Below are 21,428 nucleotides of genomic sequence, written 5' to 3'. Positions count from 1 at the left end.
ACTCGCTCTCTTTCTCTCTCTCATTTACTATATACTAAGTACACAGTACACTTATCTTGTAGTTAGATAATGTAATAGCTAGCTTGCATAAACATATTAGCATCAGGATTAGCATTTAGCAGTAGCATTAGCCTTATTAGCTGTTCTGTCTATAAGCTTGCGTTTATGGATGCGTAATAAAGAACAGTGTTACTCATTCGTATTTAGCTGTTCAGCTCATAGTTTACATGCTAAAATGTGTTACTGTGTATTTGTTTGTTGTTAGAAGCACACACAGTTCAATCCTCTTACAGTGCAGTTCACCTTTCATGAACGTGTATCTATTTGGAAAGTAACGTTACATTAAGATGGGTTGAGGAGCATATTCAGTCAATACAAGAATAAACTGACCCTGTGTGATCTCCCATTCCTCATACATTGTGGTCTTGTGTCCTTGACCACATAGAAGACGTGACTTCACAACACAAAATTATGGATGTATGTGTGGATAAACTAGTCACTATTTTTGACAAATCGTCATACCAGTCTACTTTTCTGTAAGACTCTGATAGTTTCTCTTGGTGGCAGCGTGAGTGTCCTCTTATAACTGATACGATTCTGATAATGCAGTTGACTCACGTGGGAAATTATAGCCATAGTAATAGATGCATTCCATCTTTATCTTGAGACCTGTATTTGGAAGGGCCTTATTAAATCTAAATGCCTGCATATATGCACCAACAATGCTTGCATCCTCAACAGCAATCGCAATTTCCCTTCCTCATCTCCATCCCCTGGCTTCATCTTGGTTAGCGACTACTAGCGTTGTGTCCACACCTTTATGAGCCCTATTAACACATATATCCACTTAACACAATTTCTCTTTGATTGTGTTTCCATGCTTGGATGTTTATGAAGTAAAAAAAGAAAGATCCATCATGAGATGTTGAAGTAAGGTCAAAAGTTCAACATGTGCTGTGCCCATTGGCTGAATCAGATCACCTGCATTGGCTTCATAGTTTTTAATCTAAAAAACATTTTTAGTTAGTAAAAAAAAAATTGTATTCCTGTTTTTGTTTGCTGAATTTATCAAACAAATGCAAGAGATATTTATAGATCATTTGATGTCACCCCATGTATGACCCTGTGTATCACCCCATCTATCACACCTTGCATCTTTGTAACTGCATGTATCACCCCATGTATCACTCTCTTTATCACCCCATGTATCACCCCTTGCATCTTTGTCACTCCATGTATCTCTGTCAGTTGTTTGAGGATGTTATGAACTGCATGTTCACTAATCCTTGTAGGACACCCACACCTGTAGTAGCAGGCTATGGCAAATCTTTTATAAACACTTCTAGTAACTTTTCTTCTAAGGTCCTCTACCATCTCCTTTGATTGGGTCATAGACAATTATGTTGTGCAGCATATTTACTTGGCAGGGCAGGGAGGACTTACAATTAAATGATAGGACCAACTTACTCAAACAATCTTTTCCCTAGACCTTCAATTTTAAGTACAACTGTTAAAATCATATTTTTAAAAAATATTTTAAACCATATTTTTAAAAAAATGTAAAGTAAAATGATGAGTGTGTTGTATGCTGAAAAGGTTTATTTGTATTGTTTCCACATACAAGATCAGATCACATGATAGGACCCATTCTTGCAAGAATCTGGGAAATTAAAATAATTTTCTGCAGCTGTTCACAGATATCAACATGCAGTCTCTGTTATACCATTTAAATGTGGTTGTGGCCATAATTGTCAAACACACTTTGTTTACTCTTATGGTTATGGTTTGCATATTACATATTCTGTTTTCACCACCTCTCTTTCTCTCCAAACCTTATTTACTGAATATGCTATCATCTATTATAAAGTTTATTACAGCATTTTTATTTATTTATTTTATTTTAGAAAATAAAAAGTAACTTGCCACTCAGCTGTGAGTTACACCCTGGAACAAAGAACAAAGACAATGTCTCATGAAATTAACATAAATAAATAAAATATGTTGCTGTATACTCAAGCAAGATTATGCAAGGATGAAATATAGAATATCGTTTTTTTCTGGATGTTTTCTATTGTTCTGGGGAAGAAAATCACTTTTGTCTTCACATTTCAGCTCAAATACTCAGATGATCACTGCTAGTTCAGTTCACAGGTTGTCAATGACACATTTGCTCCCTCAGCCAGCTAAAAGGTGATTATTTTTATTAGATATGTGTAATCTAACATTGTTGTGAAACCATGAACTCTTCGTTCTTCTTTTTAACATTTTTTTTGTGTTTGTGGTTATGTGTAGTTTAGCAGACTGGCTGGGCAGTGAATGACTGTGCTGGTTCTCCTCTCTGTTATACTCCTATCAGGTTATTGGCTGATTGCTGAGCTGATTAGGAACAATTTTGTTGGGAACAAAATTATTGTGGTTAATAGAACATTTTTTAAATTTGATTATTTTTTACAGCCGTATCACAAAAAAGCTCACACCTTTTGCTTCTTTTGAATAGTTATTTTGTATCAATTCCATGGATTCTGTTTTTTTTAAATGAATAAACTCACAAACATTAGATGTGTTGCTGAGAATAAGAGCAATTTGCAGTTTAACTTGACACCTCGCATATGTCGTCTTATATCTGACATTACCAATAATAAATTCAAACTTGTGTTTGCATTTAAACTTTTTAGGTGAGTAATAATTACAGTCATGTCTGAGGTCTACTTTGGCTTAGCGAGCAGGTAAAAAAACATTCAAAAGTGTAGTGATGTTTATAAACTTACCTTTGGGTAGGAAGCTGAGTAGAAACCCCACACAGAGTGTCCTGAACATCACCATCGTCACTTTGACTGAGGTAACACCATCCCTCACATCACAACTTCCTTACATATACCTGCGTATACACCTCTTGCTCTAATCAGTACCTAAGACACACCTCTCTCCCTCTCTCTGTCCCTCCTGGACTGATCTCTCATCTGTTTGTATACCACAATTCCATCCTGTTAAGGACACTTTCACTAGTTATGCACTTGCCTGTTGTAGCAGATAACAGTTAATCTTCATGAAAAATTGGACCATTTTCTTTTTTTTATACCAAATTCACTAGTGTCACGTTATGGCCCCGCCCCCTCCTCACACGTCTTCGTGCGTGTGTCTGTAGTGCCACGCCCTCTCATGTCATTCACCTGATCCTTGTTGTGTGTAATTGTCATGCGTGTAGATAAGTCTCTTGTCTTATCGTTGAGTTTGTCTGTGTTTGACCCAAGTAGTGTGTAAGTAATGAATGCTATGTCTTAGTGTTATATGTCAAGTAAAACGTCTGTTTCATCATGCCTCGTCCCTGCATCCTGCCTCTCCTCGTAACGTCACAGAAACACCGACCAAAGAAGGATGCCCGAGAAGGGCAAGAAGAAGGGAAGCGACACAAGCCCTTCGTGTTCTCCCGCTATAGGAGAGCGTGGTACGGGAGCGGAAGTGGAGCAGTCACACGGGACTATGTCTGACCATAATGACTGGTATAATGATTTCCAGTCCTCGGAGTTGGACACCGCGGACTTCTCCCTTACCACGGTGAGACCATCACTCATCCTGGCTTTGCTCCATGGGATCACAACAGAGGAGGGACCCGCTGGGTACTACGGAAACCAACCTAAATACAAGGACCAGTACTCAGAGGTGGAATCTGTAGGGTCCTGCATGGACCTTACAGAGGGCTATTCAGAGTATGGAGAGTGAGGGGAGCGCAGTGACATCACTCTGGAGTCGGACCAGGGGTCCAATCGTGAGGAGGACCCGTCAATGGAGGTGGAGTTGGTACCTCAGGGGGATCCCTCCTCCCAGACTGATGTCACAGGCTCTGAGGGTGACGAAACGCCAGCACCTAAGGCTCCGCCCAGGGCAAGTCGCTCTGGGGCAAGCAAGTAGCCTCGGGTGACTATTAGAGAGGCTGTGTCGTCGACAGAGGAGGAAACTCCTCCCCCGAGGACGAGGAGCACCAGAGCGTATGCGCTTACGCCTAAACCTCGGGAAGGTAAAAAGGCAGCGGCACCGGAGCCTGCCAAATTAAACACAAACAGCAAAACATGTTTCAATATATTATATAGATTTATTTGAACAGTCAAAAATAGAGATATTATAAATAATCATGTTTTAGTCCCTGAGCTAAGCTCTATACTAACAAAAGTAAGGGTTGATGCTTTATTTACATGACTTTACTTTGAGTGTACACATGTGTGCTAAAAGGCTCTTGCTCTTAACCCAACATGTGGATGATGGCAGGAAGTGAGAGTAGGATGACTGATGTAACAGAGAGGAACAGATGGGCTGCACCATTACTGGGCTTGGTAGTGGTGGCCATAGTAGTCGTAACAGATGTGATGTTTTGGAGGGAGCCCACCGTCTTCAGCAGGAATGGGGTGAAGTCTGAAGTTTTAGAGAAAGTCATTATGCTTGACTTCTGAGTAACCACATCCACCTGCAGGCTTCTGTTGGAGCTGGAGTTGGTGATGTTGGGGTTGGTGCTAGTGCTGTTGGCTGTGCTAGTGAGCAAAGTCAGAACCGCTGCCTGGAACCACGACGCCCCAACCTTACACATCAGAGGTCCTCCTCTTTCACTCTGAGAGGGAGAGAGTCCGACAAAAGAGATAATAATTACAGGACAGATTACCACACACAGATTGACTTTGCATAAACAAACTGGTTTTGGAGCACATTTTATAAGCTTTATTCCAAAGAGCATTTATTTTTATTTCTGTGGTCCTTGTAGAGGAAATGTGTTTTTCATTTGCTGGGTAAATGAAATAGAACAGTGTGTACTAGGTACCAGATAAAAACATCTATGTCTCTTCTGGGTAAAGAGGTCTGAGCAATTTTCATTAGTGGAATAAACATCCAAATCCTGTGTCACAGGTATTCCTTGTTATTTAGAATAATTTATTGTTAAGTAAAATCAAACACTGTCAGTGGTTTCCTGTCTCATGTCCTTGTTTCATTTTATCCGTTCCTGTTCTGGTCCTTGTTTTGGGTTTCGCTGTTTCATTAGTTTCACTTGTTTCTTGTTTCCCGCTACTTAGCCCTCATTACCCTGTGTATTTATATCCTGTGTTTCACTAGTCTTGTCGCTGGTCATTGTTGGTCCCTGCCTTGGCTCTGTCCTAGCCTATATCATGTTCTCTCTCTCTTCCATGTTGTACATTTTTATTTAGCTTGTTCAGTTATTTTCCTGGATTTTGTGTTACTTTCTGTTCTATCATGTTTCCTGGAGCTGTGCATGTTGGTAATGTGACCCTGGACTGTCTGCCTTATTATCGGTCCATGTTACACACTATAAAACTATCCCCAGGAGATGCTGGCAGCTCAGTGGTTAAGGTGCTTGATTTGTAATTAGAAGATTGGCAGTTCAAGCCCCACAGTTGGGCCCTTGTATAAGCCCCTTAAACCTCAAGTTGTAGAAACATTTACATCTTAAAATTAAACTTGATTTGTGTTTTCCTGGAAAGCAAGACCTAAATATCACAATGCTTAGACCCTGTTGGTAAACCCCTTATAAGATCTCAATATAAACTGTTTTAAAAATAAAAAGAATGTTATTTAGGTTAGAGACCTGTTCTAGTGGAAAGGCTGGTGTGCAGATGCTGGTAGATGCAGATGCACTATCACAGCTCACGATAGAAGTGTTGATTTGCTGAAGAGTTTGTTGAGCTACAGCAAGAAAGAAAACAAAGAGACTTAAATTATTTGGAAATGAACAAACATTCTTTAGTTAATTGCTAATTATATGGAAGTTATTTATTTCTCTCACCCACACACACCTGCGTGCACACACCCACCCACCCACCCTGTACCTCCTCCTCCTGAGCCCCAGCCAGCTGTCCAGCACTGAGTGTTCACAGCAAAGTTGTTGCTGCCCTGGTCCACACATATGGGCTGGATGTAGTTGGACAGCGTTGGTTTAACGGTCAGCTGCAGCACTGCTATGTTGTTTTGTGAAGTGTTGCTGAACGTGATGTTTGCCACTTTGATGGACACCTCGTTGGAGTTGCTGCCGTTCTGCATGAGGCGGCCCAGGATTACCGTCCAGTCAGAAGCGTTGGTGGAGCTGGAGAGAAATGCAGACTTATCAAAGCTCAGAGCTGCTGCCCATGTGTGTTGATGTGGTCCTGACCACTGACTGTGGCATTTGTTTGTTAATTGTTTGGTATTATCTGCCCATGACTTTTACCCAGAGAAGCAGTCAGCAGAGCTCATGACAAACTGGGCAGCGATCAGCGTTCCTCCGCAGACATGGGTACCATTACGCTGAACACTTGCCATCCACGGCCACATGCCAGCAGACGCCAAGCCAGTGCCCGCTCCCGAAAGGTCATTCAGGTTGGCATTGCCACATACCACAGCTGCAGAAAGAGAAGAAATGAAGGCAACTGAAGACTGACAGGAGAGTGTAGTTCATCCATGAAGCAGTACTTGTAGCAACAGTAGTGGTAATGTGGGCAGTTGTGGTAATGTTTGTAGTACTTGTAGTGGTGACAATAACAGTGACAGGATCCACAGCCACAGGTTGTATCTTGCATATACTCTGCACTCCACAGGCAAAATATGCCACACTGCTACTGATAAAAGCCTTAGTTTTGATTGTGTGTTGTGGACGGTCTTACGTGGAGCGGTGGTCATGGTGGTTGTGGTCACAACAGTGGTGGCAGGAGGCAGGTTACTGCAGGACACATTCAGGTCTGCGTTGGTGCCACTGGACGTGTACGTGACGAAGCCTGGCTGGTTGCTGGTGATCACCTGGTTGATCCAGTTCTGGTACTGAGACACTCTGGTGAATGCACCAGGGTCATTTGCCTGAGCACAGCCTTGATCTTTACCAAAGCTCACAATCCCAGCCTGGATCCAAATAGAACCTTGTTTGATGACTAGTGCACCTCCAGAATCACCCTGTGTAGTGCAGTGAGATTTTCATGTTCTCCAAATGAACACGTTGTTAAACAGAAAAAGTACTAAAATCAAGCAGAATAAGGTAACATTACATTACAGGGGTCTTTGTTTCCTGGTAAAGCTCCAGCACAAATCATGTTTCCTGTGATTCCTCCACCATATAAGCAGAAACATTGCCTGTTTCCAATAATTGGGACTTGTACTTCCTGTAGGTACCCAGGAGATGGAAGACTTGCTGTAACACATTAAACATTAAATTGGATATCATGGAAATTGGTAGCAGTGTTTTATTCCATGTGCTCTAATTACTAATACTAGAAACCCTGCCATATCATACTGAAGAATCATAGTGTAAAAGCAAATAAAATAATACTTCTCTTACACAAGTAGTCTTATCCTGCTTTTTATAACAGTCTTTCCTAATCAGACTAAAGTGCTTCCTGAAGCCTCTCACAGAGGTTAGAGACTGTCTACCCAGTTAGTGTTAATAGTAGCACACTTCATCCAGAAAATCTTCATAAACCAAAAGTACCTATCTATATTTATAATGCTGACAACTGTAAAATCAATTTGTATTATATAATTTATCTCTTGGTAGAGTCTCTTGGTAGAGCAGGTTCAAGTTAAACAAAGAACTCAGGGTCAATGCCCAGGTTGCACACACATTATCATACAGATTAAATATATGTAAGTCACTCTGGATAAGAGTGTATGCTGATGTAATATAATGTAAATATTAGGCTCAGTTGTTTTATGTAATAGTTATGGCTTGTCATGGCAAAAGAAAGCAAGAGAGGCTCCTTTTCATTGTTCATTTCATAATGTCCTATTAGTGAACTTCCATAACAGACAGGACTGTATGTGGATATAAGATTTAGGATCAGTCCATCAGTGTCTGTTCATCAGGATGGAACTGATGCACCTATACTGATCCCACATCAGTACTCTCAGCTTGATGAGTTTGATAGTTTACACTTGGAGCTTAATTAGACAACCTTTACTGTTTCTCACCCCCAGTGGCGATGTTCCCCCAGCCAGTGACCCAGGACAGGGTTCCATTGAAGAAGGTGCTACCAGAGGCAGCCAGACAGATAGGAGTGATGTAGGGGGTGAAGGTCACTGTGGAAGACAGCTGAAGCAGGGCCAGGTCATTGTTCACGGTATTTGCATCATAGTTGGGGTGTATGGTCACACTTGTGACAGATCTGAACACCTGATTCATGTTGGTTCCATGCAGAGTCTCTGTACCCAGATACACAGTAACTTGAGAAGCAGTATATCTGAAAAATTAGTAGAAACATTCTTGTATCACCTTCAACTGATTTTACGGTTACATTACAGTCATGTTTTGTGAATTATGAATTGTGAGCTGCACTGCATAAAGTGTTCTATGTTTGGTGAGTTTATGTTATGGATGTTTCATTGTCATGTTTATGTTTATTTCATTGTTTGTTGTGTTGTGAGCTGCATAATGTGTGTCTTACTTGGTATTTGCAAAGCAGTGTGCCGCTGTCAGAACCCAGCCACTGTTGATGAGGGATCCACCGCAGAAATGGAAATTATAGTCAGTGAGACGAATGCTGACTTGCCAAGGCCAAGAACCTGCAGTAGCATTCTGTCCTCCCACTATCTTGTTGTTCAAATTAGCCACACCACACACTAAGGAAGAAATAACAGAAAAACTGTTGTCCAGTTTTGACCTCTCTCTCTCTCTCTCTCTCTCTCTCTCTCTCTCTCTCTCTCTCTCTCTCTCTCTCTCTCTCTCTCGTTTACGATATACTAGGACCACAGTACCCTTATCTTGGAGTTAGATAATGTAATAGCTAGTTTGCATAAACATTAGCATCACAATTAGCATCTAACTGCAGTAGCATTAGCCTTATTAGTTTATCTATCTATAAACTTGTGTTTATGGATGCATAATAACAAATTGTGTTACTGATTGGTAAGTAGCTGTTCATAGTTTGTGTTACTGTGTATTTGTTTGCTTTTAGAAGTTCAACCTTCTGTCAGTGCAGTTAATGTGGTTGTGCCCATACATTGTCATACACCTTCGCTGGGTTTGCTTTCATGGTTACATTTTGCATATTGAATATGTTGCTTTTACCTGCCTCTCTTTCTCTCCAGACTTTATTTACTGAATGCTGTACCATCTATTATAAAGTCTATTACAGCATTTTTATTTATTTATTTTATTTCAGAAAATAAAACTTAACTTACCATTCAGCTGTGAGTCACACCCTGGAACACAAAACAATGTCCCATGAAGTTAACATTTTTTAAAATTTATTTGGCTGTTTACTCAAGCAGGATTATGCAAGGATGAAACAATGTATGTGAGAATATTTAATAAATAATAAATCATTTTTCCAGGGTATGTTTTCTATTGTTCTTGGAAAAATAACGTTTTTGGTCACATTTCAGCTCAAGTACTCATATAGAATGAACACTTCCAGTGCAGTTCAGAGGTTCTCAATGACATATTTGTTCTCTAAGATACATAAAAGGTGCTTATTTTTATTAGGTATATGTAATTGTAGTGAACATAGATAGACTACACCTTCGTAAAGGTTGGTGCCAGGCCAGGGCCCCGTCTGGCCACCAGAGGGAGGCCTCGAGTCAGGCACACCACTAATCAGGCTTAACATCCAACAACTGGGGTAGGCCTTATATAAGCCCAGTGACGCAGTCATTCAGTGCTGGCTCTTTGCCAAGGTTCTGAGCCAAGTGCCTAGCTGGTAACTTCAGGTATTGAGGTTTGTGAGCTCTTGTGCTACACCTCACTTCTTGTCTGTGAGGGTGTTTGTGTTTTTAATATGTCCCCTTTCCAGTTTTCCCTTTCAAGTCTGTCTCTCTCCTGAGGCTTCCCTTAGCCATTCAAGTTCCTCCCCATTTTCTGATTTTGTTTGGGAAGTTTTAGTTTGGTTTTCCCCAGTGCATCAGGGTTGCTGTTTCTTCCTGTGGCATCCTTTGTTCTTACTTTTTCCATGCTCGGTGTGCTGTATAGTTTTTTCCTTTTGTTTTACCTGATCCAAGATCTAATTGTTCTGCACACGGGCCCACCATTGTTAGAGCGTGGTTGCTGATCCAGTAGGCTGTTGGTGTCATCACCTAGTTGACCTGGGTTTGAGCCCACCTTATGGAAAGACCCAGCTCAACCGTTAGAGCTGGAACAAGTAAAGGTGGCTGACTAATCAAGCGGTGACTGTTGGTCAGTGTGAGCAGGCCTGGCAACAGACCCTCTCTCAGGTGCAGGCCCTGACAGACTTCCTGACATGAACACCAGTGCCTTTGGCTGCCCCTAGTTAGGAGGCAGCTGGGGCTGCAGCAGCAGCAGAGCCAGCCCAAATCCTGCCCACCTCCCGTTTGGAGCCATTGCTACGTGCCCCTGAGTGCTATACCGGTGAGGCAGGAGGTTGTAGGGGGTTCCTCCGTCAATGCTCACTGGCTTCCGAGCAGCAGCCATCTCGGTTCTCCACAGAGTGAGCAAAGGTGATGTACATCATCTGCCTTCTGACTGGGTGGGCTCTGGCACAGGCCACCCCTGGGAGCACCAAACTGATGTAAGCTCCACTGCAGCAGAATTCGCTGCTGCCGTTAAGTAGACTTTCAACCATCTTTAATGTATGTCAGAGGAAAAGAGCAGTGGCTCATTATGAATGCCGCACTGTGGTGGCCAAGAGTGGATGGAACCCTGCTTTCCTTTTCCTCAGCGAGGACCTTAAAGACGAACTGGTCCACCGTGATACTCCTGCTTCTTGATGACCTGATCGATCTGGTCTTGCATGTTGAAAATCGCATGCGGCAGAGGCGCAGAACACGGGGACCAGAGAAGAGTCGAGGCTTTTGTGGAGCTCCGTGCACCCTGTTTATGTGCATGACATACAGGGGGAGTCTGGATCCAATGCAGCTCGGACACACCTGCCTTTCCCAAAGTAGACTGGCTGAGCTAGTTGGTGCTGTCATGTGGTTTAACGTGTCAGACCTCCTGCCTGCAGCCACCCAAACCCTGGTCTGGGGCTGGCCGCAATCCCAACGGTCTGGATCTGCCTCCTGACCTTAGGGAAGCATTTGGCAGACAGAAGGCCAAACTTCCCACTTGTTCTCCCTTTCAGGGCCTGAATGTCAGGCAATGCAGGAATATATCCCGGAAGCCTTAGCCCTAGGATTCATCCGGCCATCTGCCTCCCTGGCTGGTGTGTTTTATTTTTTGTTTTCTCGGGAAGACAGTGGGTTATGCCCCTGTATAGGCTACTGGTGCCTTAACAAGGTGACTGTCAAGGACTGTTATCTGTTGCCCCTCATGACCACAGCATTTGAGGTGCTGCAGCAGGCCTCCATTTTTACCAAATTGGACCTGCACATCGCCTACAACCTAGTCAGAATCCGAGAGGGAGACGAATGGAAGACGGCGTTCATCACGCCCTCTGGACACTACAAATACCTGGTTATGCAATTTAGGTTGATGAACGCACTTGCCGTCTTCCAGCGGTACATCGAGGTCCTAAGAGAAGCCCTTGATGGATGCATGTTTGTCTACTTGGACGACGTCCTAATATACAGACAAACGGTAGACGAACATGTCACCGTCTGATCAAGGCCCCTATGCTGCAGCTCCCTCATGCTGCGCTTCCATTTGTCATCAAGGTGGATGCATCTGAGGTTGGCATTGGTGCAGTTCTTTCCCAATGGTCTGGAGAGGACAAGAAACTGTATTGCTGTGCCTACTTGTCTTGATGTCTGTCCCCAGCAGAACGGAACTACGACGGGTGCGACTGCGAATTACTGGCGGTCAAGCTTGCGCTCGAGGAATGGAGGCACTGGCTGGAGGGGGCAAAACGCCCCTTCCTGGTTTGGACGGACCACAAAAGCTTTGGCTTACATAAAGCAGGCCAAGCGACTTAACCAGGTACTGCACCAACACCCCCTAGCGGGCCCGCCAGTGGGCCCAAACTAGCATACTCTAAGAATATTTGATGTTAATAAAAGTAATTTAAGTACAGTACATTTATCAACATAACACTTCTTGGGACTAATACAAGTACCTGATTACTTATTTTTGAGCCATCTACATGCATGTTTGCCAGAAATCGCACACTGAAGACACTGTATTTTTCGGGTAAATTTCCACAACAACGTGCCTGCCCATTTAAGTGGCCTTTTAAAACATTCTTCAGGTATAAGAAGTTCAGATTTTGTCATAAATTCAATTACAATCAAAGCAACTGCGTGAGATGTTTAAATGGTATATAGAGTGTTAGTAAAGTTTTTTTATTTGCGTGCTCACTTCTGTGCATAAAATCGCATTTGGTTCCTTCGTAAGCTTTGGTTAACTGAAAATGCATGTTACTGACGTAAAAGTGTTCCTGAATAGAGCATTAGACCCCCCTTTTCTATTTTATATTGATTTCTATTGGCCATTGCAGTGCCATTGTCTTAGAGTGACAGCAGTTCTCACCTATGTGGGAAGGGGGAGGGAGGGTGATTAGCATTTATGCTGGTGTAACTTTAATAAAACTTTCCAGTGAAATTTGTTAGAGAAGTGAATAATCATTCATGAAACTGTGGCCAATAAGAATAAATTGCAATTGAATTTAATCACAAAGTTAAAGGTTCCCTGACCTCATTAATTTATGAAATAGACTACAGTGGATAAAGTTCCCTTTTAAAATTTTACTCATTCATTTTTTGACAATCCAAATTTTTTAGGAATTTTTTTTCTACATTCATTTTCAATTATGCTCTTACGTACAGAATGTCTACTTCACATGGTTTCTATTTGAAAGGTAAGCAAAATGACCAGTGAGCTCAGTGTGTTTTTTCATAGTCAGGCATTATAATATTTCTGAATGTGGATTTGACAACATTAGATGTGCTGCTGAGAATAAGACCAATATGTAGTTTAAGTTGACACCTTGCATATGTCAGCTTATATCTGACATTACCAATAATAAACTCAAGAACTCATCTTTGTTTGCATTCAAACTGGTTAGGTGAGTTCTACATTCAGTCATGTTTGAGAGCAGGTAAATAAACATTCAAAAGTGTAGTGATGTTTATAAACTTACCTTTGGGTAGGAAGCTGAGTAGAAACCCCACAAAGAGTGTCCTGAACATCACCATTGTCACTTTGACTGAAGTTTGTCACTTACATCACTGACTCCTTACGTACACCTGTAAAAACCCTCCTCTCCACAGCTACTCTCTCTCTCTCTCTCTCTCTCTCTCTCTCTCTCTCTCTCTCTCTCTCTCTCTCTCTCTCTCTCTCTCTCTCTCTCTCTCTCTCTCGGACTAAATAACTGTTTCTAAACATTTTTGTCTATTTTTGGGAATATCTTAATGATGTTTTAGCATCATATTCCATTTATATATTTATTTATATATCAAAACTAATAAAAGGTTAAAATTCCTTACCACCGGACTGCCAAGAGAGCAGACACAACAGTAATGAAATAATCAAACAAGTTCTCCCTGATTCTTCCCATCACTGGACTCAAAATCAAAGAACATTCTTTTGCCATAGCGTCACAGTACATTGCTGTTTATGTGCAAATGGCAAATTATGTGACTTAAATTGGTTAAAGGAAGATTCTCATTTGTTATTTTTGCATCCATGTGATTTTAGGTCCTGAATTTCATCCATGTGCAATAACACTGGCTATAAATTATTTTTCAGTGATTTTGCACACTATAAAACCAACCACCCCATTTTCCCACATGGTTAAGTAAACAAACAGTCTTTACTATTTGAGTCATACTTGTCATTTAGTCAGAACTGACCCAATGATTCCATTTCTGCCCCTGGGGTCCCTCAGGTTCAGTGGTGAGCAACAATTTTTGGTGCCTGAAATGCCAGTTTATGTGCACACTGAAGTCTATTTTCTAAACAGTTAAGCCTTTAACTCTTAACTCTTTAATCTCTTAAATGTTTTTTAAACAAACAAGTTGGCCTATCTTAATGGAATGCAAAGAACTATCCTTATACAGCCTCACTTACCTCTACATTCTCCATTAATTACCAATAAACTTCATTAGCTCCGCATTGTCCAATGGTGTAGTTAAGGACCTTTTATGGATTGTTAGACTGTCACCTCATGTCTTTTTAGTCTCAAGCTTTGTCACCTGATACTGCAGCTGTAGAGCACTGAGCCAATTTTACTACAGTCCAGTGGATGAGACTTAAAATTTGACAGTATTTTTAATGAGACCCAAAGACTTTTAGTGTGAGGAACAATGATGTTTTGTCTGATGTCTGAGAAATGATGTTGAGGTCTGAGGATGACCTAAAACCCAGACAGCACTGATTTTATTAATAGTCCATTAATTACTTTTAAAAGCAAGTCAAATAAAATATAAAAGTTATCTTGAAAGGAAGAAGTGGAAAGTGAAGAGTTGCCAAAGAAATAATGTACTCCTTTTTCTGAATTAGAAATAACAAATTAAAATGTATTTATTTAATATGTCATTTACACATGCTACTGTGTGCCTGTTACTGAATGATCCCCGTCCTACTGATCACATGGTACAGCCTGCCACGTGCATTGGGAGTTCCTCATTGTTTATTGTGACTTGCCATATTTGTAACCACGCCTACTTGTTGGCACACACCTGCACCTAATTCATTGTCATTTGTATGTGAGTTTAAAAAATGTCAGGAAAACTTGAGCAACCTGAGAACAACGCCAAAAAAAATGCCGAGATGATATGAGGAAGAATCCTCTGTGACTATGAGTAGAAATATGACTGGCAACAATTACAAGGACATTCTGTTGTAGAGTCTAATTATAGAGAGTCTGAGAGGCTTCTGTACATCACTTGTAGAACAGGTAGTGAAAGGTGCTAGTAAGCCTAAGATCATGCGCTTGATCCTTGGGGAACACAGACTGTTTTATTAATAAATAGGTAAGTATAAATGTACATAAGATAGAACAAACTATTAGGGTCTGGTGTGTTTTACTTTACACAAGGAGGAGGACTGCTGAAATCGGTGTTACTGTAACGATAAGCGGTGAAGAGGCAGACGCATGTGCACAGAAGAGCGAGATTTATTAAGGGCAAATCCAGAGTCATAGTCGTTATAGCAGTCTAGGGTCATAGAGCCAACACGGAGAGTATCGCAATACATGATCAAACAAAGTGCACGAAGACAAACGGGAAACAGGCTATAACAAAGATTAGGAAACACAAAGGCACTGAGTACAAACTAAATACATGCATATACGGGCTTTGAAGGCATTCACCAAACAAATAAACACAATGAACAGCACAGATACAGGCAACACGACAGGGTTTAAATACATGAACTCAACAAGGTAGAAACGAGGGACAGGCGTAAGCAATCAAATGAGGGGCGGAGAAAATGAAACTATGGAATGGAACTGAAATACACAAGATAGGGAAAACATGGACGATGGGAGGGACTAATCGTGACAGTTTCTGTACTACTGACCTATTAAAAAATGTGTCACTGTATTGTTCAGTCAATTTGTTAACTCCCGGGTCCATATATTGTCAAATTGAATATGTTATGCTAAAATTAAAACATAAATGTACATCAGTAAAAACTAGTGAAAGTCAAATTGAGAAGTTATTGTACTGATTTTTGGACTTCATCTCTGCCTCTCCCTTATGTACGTTATTGTTTGATTCACATCATGGTTCTGATCTTTGCCTGTCTGTTGACAACTGTAATGGCCCAAGTGCCACAGGGTGAGGAGCAGGACACACAGGCTCTTTTGACATACACAAACATTTATTATATATACACGATTGATGAACATATCAGCACTCACAGAAAACCAGGTAGGTGAACACAGACAACAGGTTACAAACATAACACGTGACACTACCGTGAGTCGAACATGAACACAGCCAAACATGAACAAAGACTGACAACTCTGTACTCTACTGCAATGGTTTAAATACATACAAACATTAGACACAGAAGCCGGTGCAGGTGTGCAAATATGGGCGTGGTCACAAATGAAAAGACAAACTCCCACAGCTCATGGTGGGCCATACCATGAGAGCATTGGGACTGGGAGCAGTTCCTGACAACAACAATCTTGACCAGCCCCTTGGTTAATAAAGCCCTGTGTGTCTAGGTTCATGATCGTCTTGTCAGTATCTTTCACTTTATAATAACATATACCTGAGAAGTAAATATCAAGACAATCTTAAATTTATTTACCTTTTGCATTTAAAATTCACGCAATGCTCCTTTTTTTTTTTAACAGGTTCTTTTATTTATACTTGCCAGCCATATTCATCACAAGCTGAGTGTGCAACATCAATAAGAATTTTTAAGTTTAATCTTATGAGTCCTGCCTCAAAACAGTTTTATGGTAAAATGGGACAGCAATATAGGCAAACATACAGGTTGCCATACAGGTGTTAATGTAGAAGTACATTGTCTACCAAAGATTCTGTAAAAGCAAAATCAAAAGCCAGAACCTCCAGCCAAACATATGTAGAGTTTGCTCAGGACAAAACTCCTTAGGGGGATGCTCTACTGCCTACAAGGTGATGAAAGTAGACCAATTTAAGGAGTTGGTATTTTTGTAGGAATTCAAGGCTTGTGTCCCAGAAAGCGTTAATCTAAATGAACAAATGGTTACCTCTGTTGTTGACACTGCTGTTCTGGCAGATTAATTTCTGCTCAATCACAAACTAGCTTTTCATGCTGCTAAAGCTGCCAAACCGTCATCTGTCTCGATTATTCTGGACTTTTTTTCGGCAGCCTTTGACACAGTAAACTACAACATTTTTCTGTATGTTCTCTCCAGCCTTGGTGTGACTTTGTGGCTCTGCATGGAAATGGTTTGAGGTTTTCTGGAGGGACGACCCTATCAGGTAACATTGAGAGGATCCACATGCAACTTATTTAGACTCTCCACCGGTGTCCCCCCGGTCTCAGTATTAGGTCCACTTCTCTTTGTATACTCGTTTTCTTGGTCATTCTTAAATCATGTTTCAAATCTGACTCAGTCTTGCAGGTTTCTCCTTTGTAACATATGAAAGATTCAGCCCTTTCTCACGCAGGAAGCTATCCAGGTACTTGTGCGGTCTCTTGTAATTTCAAAGCTAGACTACTGCAACCCACTACTTGCTGGTCTTTCTATAAGAGCCAATAGACCTGTACAACTTGTCCAGAATGAAGCAGCATGACTGGTCTTCAATCTTCTGATGCTTGCCTACAAAGCTAAAAATGGACCAGCCCCTCCATACATGATGACAATGGTCAAAGCCCGATTCGTACCTCGATTACTTTGGACCTCAAGTACAGCTCGGCTTGAAGTACCATGCTTCAAGTCTCATGGAAGACAAGCATCAAGATTATTCTCTGTCCTGGCTCCTAGATTGTGGAACAAACTTCTCCTTACTGTCTGGACAGTAGAGTCCCTAGCAGTCTTCAAATGCAAACTGAAGACCTATCTATTTGTAGAATACTTAAATGACCACTGACCCTGCTCCTATGTTGACTAACTGAAACTACAGTACTTATTGCAGGGTATTGTGTATTGCACTGATGCTCCTGTGTTGAAGCTCTAGTACTTATACTTACTGAAGGTCTAGTACTTATTGTTTATTGCACTGATTGATGTCTGAGAGAGAACTTATGTAGTTTGCACTTTTAGGCATTAGCACCAATCCCTGTATTTTAACAGCATTCTAGTTTCTTGGTATCTTGGATTCTAACCTACTGTACTGGCTAGGATGTATTCTATGAGGAAATGACAAAGCACTTTTGTAAGTTTTGCAATACAGATTCCTCCAGCCATCACCCTGAGATTCTTCATCGTTACTGGCCCCTTTTGATGCTCTGATTGAACCCATTGTTTTAGACTTGAATGTTTCATTGTCTCCTTTGGATGAGCACCAATGCCCAGTTCATATTCTGAGAGACTGGTTCTACACAATTGTTTATTCTAGAGGCTGTTCTCCCTTTGTCTGACACCTGATGTGGTTCAGATGTGTTGGTTCAGGGCTTAGACCTTAGGATTCTTAGGGTTCCCTTCTATAATATTTACCTATGTTCCAGTTTGGTTACTGGCAGGGTCAGGAATGCTATTCATGCTCAGTTATCCATAAAGGGAATATCCTTTATTTCATGCGAAGTATTATTGCTGTTCTATAGCATGTATTGAGCAATTCCCTGCTGTATATATCTGGCTATTTTCCTTGCCTGTTTCGTGTTGGCAATCGGTTGATTATTCGGCTATAAATAAATCTCGGCTATCTACAAGCATCTGGCCTGTTTTAAGATGTCACACAAGGTCACAGGCTTGTACATTTGCTGATTATAAATTACTGATATAAAGTACCTATCTATCTCTTTTTTTGTGTACTGGCCCCTCAATAATTAAGTGCACTGAAAGTAAGCTGATGATTTCAGTTCTTGTTTAACCAAAAGCAGAACCCTGTGATGACTGGGGTTCTGCTTTCACTGAGCCTTGGCTGAGATGAGCTCTTTAATGTTTAACAGCATGATGGCACGTTGTCCCAGTGTTTATTTGATGTTGTGAACAAGGCTAACTTAAACATTCATTCAGTAGTATGGTTGAGATATCATGTAAAAAGTACCCCTTGTGAGTCTGATGCTGAATGCGAGTGGAGGACATTGTCATTCTGAAGCCCTACAGACTACGTGTGTCACAGTATTGTCTGTCTTGTCATGTTTGCCAAATAGCAGGAAAACCAAACCAGGTAATCCCACCTGCTCTGCTAAAGCCCATCCCAGTGTTTGGGGAGCCCTTTGAGAAAGTCATTATTGATTGTGTGGGTTTTGGATCATGTAAGTACATTCTGTGAGTTTTTGTATATAGTATATGCACACAGGTCCCTTAATACTTCACAATATTGCATCTCATTATGATATGAAGTCTGCTCAGCAATTCTTCCAGGAGGGAAATAAAGTCCTGGTGTTGTTGCTGTTGTCTGGTTCTGCCCTTTGTGTAAAGGTCTATATGTAGTAGAGTGACACAGATTATGTGATACAATTGCAAGACACCGTCTTGCCACATTAATTTGCATAAACGCTGTGTCTCTGGTGGTGCCTCTGATGCCTGTGCCGTCTGTCGTGTTCCCCAGCAGAATATTCCCCTTAGCTTGATGGACTAACATTAGGTAGCATATGTCTTCCCACTGATTCTTTGTCCAATTGTGAGTCCCGTACAGTGCTCCCCTCCATGTTGACCCACCTGTCTGAGTCAGCCCAACTCAATATTATACAATTAGTAGATACAAATCCCATATTATTTTCTGACACACCCTCTCAAACCACTGTTCTCAAACATGACAATGAGATTGGTGATAATACACCAGTGAAACAGAATGCTTACCGCGCTAATCCAACTAAGCACTTAATCATGAAAAAAGAAGCCAGGTATCTTATGGAAAATGCATTCATTGTCCCTACTTCCAGTCTGTGGTGTTCCCCTTGTTTGCTAGTTTTCGAGCAAGGTGGAACCTATTGTTTTTGTGCTGATTACAGCAATGTTAATTCGCTAACTAAGGCTGACTCTTTCCTTCTTCTCAGGATGGAAGACTGCATAGGAAAGGTGCAATTTGTAACAAAGCTCAATTTGTTTAAGGGCTATTGGTAGGTTCCCCTTATACAATGTGTTTCTGAAATTTCTGATTTTACAACCCCCAGTGTTTTTCTGCAATATAGTTATATTTTTCACATTAAAAAACTTTTGGATTAAATTTCTAATAAGTACAGTATTGGCTAATTGTGGAGGGTCTTGATGCCTACTTTGATGATGCTGTGGTGTATACATGTACATGGAGAGACCACATGTGCACCTTGGATGAGGTGTTCTCATGGTTTCAGGGAGCCAGGTTGACTCTGAATCTGGCCAAGTATGAGCTTGGTCATGTCAGAGTGACCTACCTTAGGGTAACGGTACCTTTACCCCTGTGGATGTGAAAATCACTTTGGGTAAAAGCATCAGCTAAATGCCATAAAACTGTAAAGTCCTTCCTGTAATACTGTAATACAAAACATTATGAAAAAAAATCCAACAACACACAATTAAACTGGATAAATTAATGTCAGTGGTGTCACGTGAAAATAAACCAGTACGAAATAAAGGGGAAAATAAAAAACAAAAGAAAATGGTACCAGTGTGGACACAAAACAGCAGCGCCACAGGAGGAGTAAAGGCAGTGAACTTAGAAAGAGCCATGCAGTGTTGCACACAGCCAGGCCTACAAATGCCAGGGTACAATGTGTAGATTCCTCAACAACGAGATGCAGCTATTCAGTTTCTGCAGCACAAAGACAAGCCAACTACACTATAAAACAAGTCAAAGTAAACACGGATTTAACACCAAGAACTCACACTATTAGCAGAAACAATAAGGATACATTACAATTGTTTGGAAAACAAATCACAAAAAGGCACAGTGTCTCATCCAAACTTGTATAGAGACATGTATTTTTCACACTTTGATGTATTGTTTTTTACTGTTTGATGGATTGATTTGTGTAGTGTGAATCCCAGCTAACAAAATAACATTATTAGAATGTTCCCCTAACATTTCATTTTAGTTGTAGGAATGCTGCTTTGCAATGTTCCCTAAAAGTGAAAATGTGCAGTTTTCTTCATGTATGCCGAATGTTTTTAAAAATGTTCACAGAATGTTACCTCAACCTTATTTCCTCCTGGAATTTAACAATCTAGGAATGTTTTTAGAATGTTCTGAGAATATTAATAGATTGTTTTTATATGATTTTCTTAAAGTTTTTATGTCATTGGCAAGTTAGCATGTTTTCTTGACATTCCCAGAATGTTACCTCAACGTACCTCTTGCGAGTGGAGGATAAAGTGCCTTACCCTTGATCCCATGTGGAACATACTTTAAGGTAACTTACGGTGAAGGTACTTTAAGGTGACGGCCTAAAATGGTCATAGAATGCATCATAGATAATACCTTTTGAGTACAATTTTGCCTGTGTAAAGGGCAAGCTGTCTTAGCTCAGTGTCTTTCCTATAGTTAATAACATACAGGTCACCTGGCTTCCTGGCAAAAGGGTCTGGTATGAATGGCCTCAAAGCAAGAAGCTGGGAACTGATCTCCCTTATTTGGAGCTGCCTTAAATTTGTTAGCTAGTTAGCCATATAAGATTACATTAGCTAAATGTTGTCCAACACTAGCACAAACCTTGGTTTTACTAGCATTACTAGTTCATTGGTAATATAAATGAAAAAGTACCACAAATACACAATTTGGCTAGATATCTAGGTAGCCCGCCATCTTAGCAAGCTACTAAGCATTATGTAGATTTTCCACCAAAGTTCTCTGAAATGGATTTTGGAAAAGAGATCTTATTGAATTTGGGGGCACCTGAAATACCATGTTTTGAGTAACTCTACTCCAACACTGACTGACTCTGTTTGGGGGCGATAAATGCAGTGCCCTTTAGGCATCAGAGTGAAGGACTAAATTTGATATGATTGATCTTGGGCAGATCTAGTGTCAGCAATGGCCCAAAATATTTT

General features: G+C 40.9%; 1 protein-coding gene across 1 annotated transcript; it reads right to left on the bottom strand.

Annotated features, from left to right (window-relative positions):
• Positions 1-4,140: 4,140 nt before the first annotated feature.
• On the bottom strand, positions 4,141-13,092 carry LOC113569252 (polyserase-2-like). Its single transcript, XM_081711627.1, has 10 exons — positions 12,990-13,092; positions 9,142-9,162; positions 8,406-8,580; positions 7,933-8,201; positions 7,014-7,156; positions 6,639-6,921; positions 6,206-6,377; positions 5,829-6,082; positions 5,588-5,685; positions 4,141-4,600 (listed from the first exon to the last, which is right to left on the bottom strand). The coding sequence occupies exons 1-10, from the start codon at positions 13,042-13,044 to the stop codon at positions 4,238-4,240; spliced, it is 1,833 nt and encodes a 610-aa protein (XP_081567753.1). The 5' UTR covers positions 13,045-13,092; the 3' UTR covers positions 4,141-4,237.
• Between the last annotated feature and the right edge of the window lie 8,336 nt (positions 13,093-21,428).

Source organism: Electrophorus electricus, chromosome 3, assembly GCF_041902795.1.
Source record: "Electrophorus electricus isolate QZ-2024a chromosome 3, ASM4190279v1, whole genome shotgun sequence".
In the NCBI taxonomy this organism is placed as follows: Eukaryota; Metazoa; Chordata; class Actinopteri; order Gymnotiformes; family Gymnotidae; genus Electrophorus; species Electrophorus electricus.
Note: the sequence above shows the minus strand (reverse complement) of the source record. Positions and strands in the feature narration are given on the sequence as shown.